The sequence below is a fragment of the Phytophthora parasitica genome (genome assembly GCF_000247585.1).
Source record: "Phytophthora parasitica INRA-310 unplaced genomic scaffold supercont2.232, whole genome shotgun sequence".
Lineage (NCBI taxonomy): Eukaryota > Oomycota > Peronosporomycetes > Peronosporales > Peronosporaceae > Phytophthora > Phytophthora nicotianae.
This window is the reverse complement of record NW_008649218.1, coordinates 8,268-11,158: the sequence shown is the minus strand read 5'-3', so window position 1 is coordinate 11,158 and position 2,891 is coordinate 8,268. Positions and strand designations below refer to the sequence as shown.

At 51.6% G+C, this 2,891-nt stretch overlaps 1 protein-coding gene across 1 annotated transcript; it reads right to left on the bottom strand.

Annotated features, from left to right (window-relative positions):
• Positions 1-131: 131 nt before the first annotated feature.
• PPTG_19943 (hypothetical protein) lies at positions 132-2,764 on the bottom strand (the record flags this gene model as incomplete). The annotated part of the gene is made up of 2 exons (XM_008918567.1): positions 132-176; positions 212-2,764. The coding sequence occupies 2 exons, from the start codon at positions 2,762-2,764 to the stop codon at positions 132-134; spliced, it is 2,598 nt and encodes an 865-aa protein (XP_008916815.1).
• Between the last annotated feature and the right edge of the window lie 127 nt (positions 2,765-2,891).

Genomic DNA, 2,891 nt, shown 5'->3' with positions numbered 1-2,891 from the left:
CAGCTCTCGCGAGACACAGCATCTGTCGTTCACCCAAACTCCAGTTCTCGCCGTTGTCGGACAGCTCGGCTTCGAGGTTGGCCATGCTGCCCTTGAGTCCACATCTACGCAACGCGTCCAGCAGCGTTACGTCACCAAACTCGTTGAACGGATCGAGGTAGTTGCGGACTGAACACCTGTAGAATAGCGGCGACTGCGGGATAATACACACGTTTGTACGCAGTGCATTCAACGTCAGCAATGACGCATCAATCCCATCAACAAGAATGCGTCCTTTAGCCAACGGGTGTACACGGAAGAGAGCCATCGCTAACGAACTCTTGCCAGATCCGGTACGACCAACCACGCCAATCTTCTCACCGCCTTGCACAGAGAAGCTCACGTCACAAAGCGCCAGCGATTGCTTGTCATCATTCGACGAACTAGCATAACTGAACGAAACGTTCTCGAATACAACATCGCCGCGGTGTGGCCAGCTTGCAGGGATTGCCAGTGGGTTACCTTCGTAACTCTGCAGTTCCGGCTCGATAAGTCCGTACTTGCGCACTCGCTCGACATTTAGCAAACACAGCGCAACTTCCAGCAGCTTGGAGCTCAACGTGTAGACATCGGAGTTGATCGTGAATACGTAGTAGAGCATCAGGCCAAGCTCAGCTGGAGACACGTTGTTCATAGACAGCAGCACCATCAGCAGCAACATATGAATGCCGAGGACACGATCACAGCGGATCAGCACGAATCGGTTGAACGCCTCAGTGTGATACTGGCCCTTCATGAGTTCATCGGACAGCACTCCATGTTCCACTCGAAAACGGTTAATTTGCTGTCGACCGAACGCACGGATCGTCGCGGAGCCGTCCAGCGCTTCCGAAATGAAGTTCAAGTTGGCAGCTTCAGCACGGAACGAGAGCTGCAGCAAACCCACCAGGAACCCCAACGTCATGAACTCTTTGACCACGTACATCACGATCAACAGGATGCTAGTACCCGCAATACCCGTGAAGTACCAGAGAATGCCATCAGCAGCGAGAATCGTTATAGCCGAACGGAACATGGCCATAAAAGCCAATGCGAACGTCGTATCTAGCACTCGAACATCGTTGAAGTATCGATTGAATAGCTCTCCCACGGGTGTTGAGTAGAAGAACGTCATCGGGGCACGCAGCAGCGCTGCAGTCATCTCGTGGAACATCATGTTGGCAGAGTTGGCCATCGCGTGAGCATGCAGCACAGAGCTGGCGAATCCAGAGATCATGGAGCTGAGCACTAAAGCACCGTAGACGTTCGCTGAGTGTTTCATCGACGAGACGTCTCCGTGATCAACTCGGTCACTCCATTTCATCAGGAATACATCCTTTGAGGTGACAGCGACAGCGTAGAGAAAGAGAAAGAACTTGGCTGGAACGTGAAAGCGCATGCACTTGTTGCCTTTCAAGAGCATTTTCCACGTCTTGATCGAAAACCACTCCTCTTTCCACTTGAACTTCCTGGCCACTTTAAGCCCAACGCACTCTGACGTTACAGGTACCTGCGTAGTAATCGAAGTCACTGGTGATTTCGTAGATTTTGGTTTCACAAGCATTGCTGTGGACGATAATGGCAGCGCAGCAGACTCCCAAAGCGCAAGGCCGCGTGGATGCAATGTCTCCTTCTTATTGTCTTGTGGCTCCTCGCTCTTCCATGGAGGAAGTGAGTTTCTTGGATCCACTCTTCTGGATGGATGACGACCGACTTCCCAACCTTTTTCAGCAGACTCAACGACGACTGTGAGATCTTCAATACGAAGCACATGATCCACAAAACTAGATGATGACAGCTCTCGATTGTGCGTCACCATAAGCACCGTCTTGAACCGCAGCAGCTCCACAATGCACTTGGTAAAAATGTCGTTCTGGACAATAGCGTCAACACTAGCCAACGGGCAGTCCAGCAAGTATACGTCCGCGTCGGCATAACATGCACGCGCTAGTGCAATACGAGCCTTTTGTCCACCAGACAAGTTGATTCCCTTTGGCCCGACCTGTGTATTGTCACCTTCTGGCAGCATCCGCAGATCATCCTTCAGACAGCACGCTTCGACCACACACCAGTACTTCTTGTAGTCAAAAGCCGATCCAAACAGGATGTTGTCGCGGATACTCAGCGTCTGCAGCCACGGCTCCTGTGCACAGTATGCAACCCGACAATCTTTAGCGATATAAACGCTCCCATCAAGACATTCGATATCACCCAGCAGTGCATTGAGTATTGTGGACTTTCCAGCACCTGCTTTCCCCTGAATCATAGCCAATTGTCCTCGCCGTAAGCGGAATGTTACGTTAGCCAGCAATGCCTTCCCTTCTTCCGTTGACTGACCAAAGCATGCATGCTCCATCGCCACTACAGTTTCTGGCGCGCTGGAGCCGGCAGTGCTAATCTGTGGACGCCGACAATCCTCGGTCTGGTTTCGAGCACAAGCTTTAGCATCGCATTCGGTCAAGAAACTGTCAATCTTGCAAAATGATGCGTGGCCTTTACTCGCGACGTCAAAAAGCACCGCGATACTGGAGAAGTGCGTCTTAATGCGACGCAGCAACAAAAGCGCCGGAAAAACTCGCGCTGGTGACAACGCACTAGAATCTTGCAGCGCAACCCACCCGAAAATGAATATAGAGGCCAAGTTGGGCGAGTCCACTCCAACGCAGTACTGTAGAGCTGCCACAACGTTCACTCTACGACGCTCTCTGTTCTCCTCCTTCCTGGCGCGTTCAATCTTCTCCTGCATTTTATCCTCCCACGCATTGAGTTTAACCATCTGAATGCCCTTAAAGCACTCGTGAATCACGTTCAGTCTCGCTTCGATCTTCTTCTGCAGCTTGCGACGTAGTCGACTCCCAGCTGCTGATAGGAAC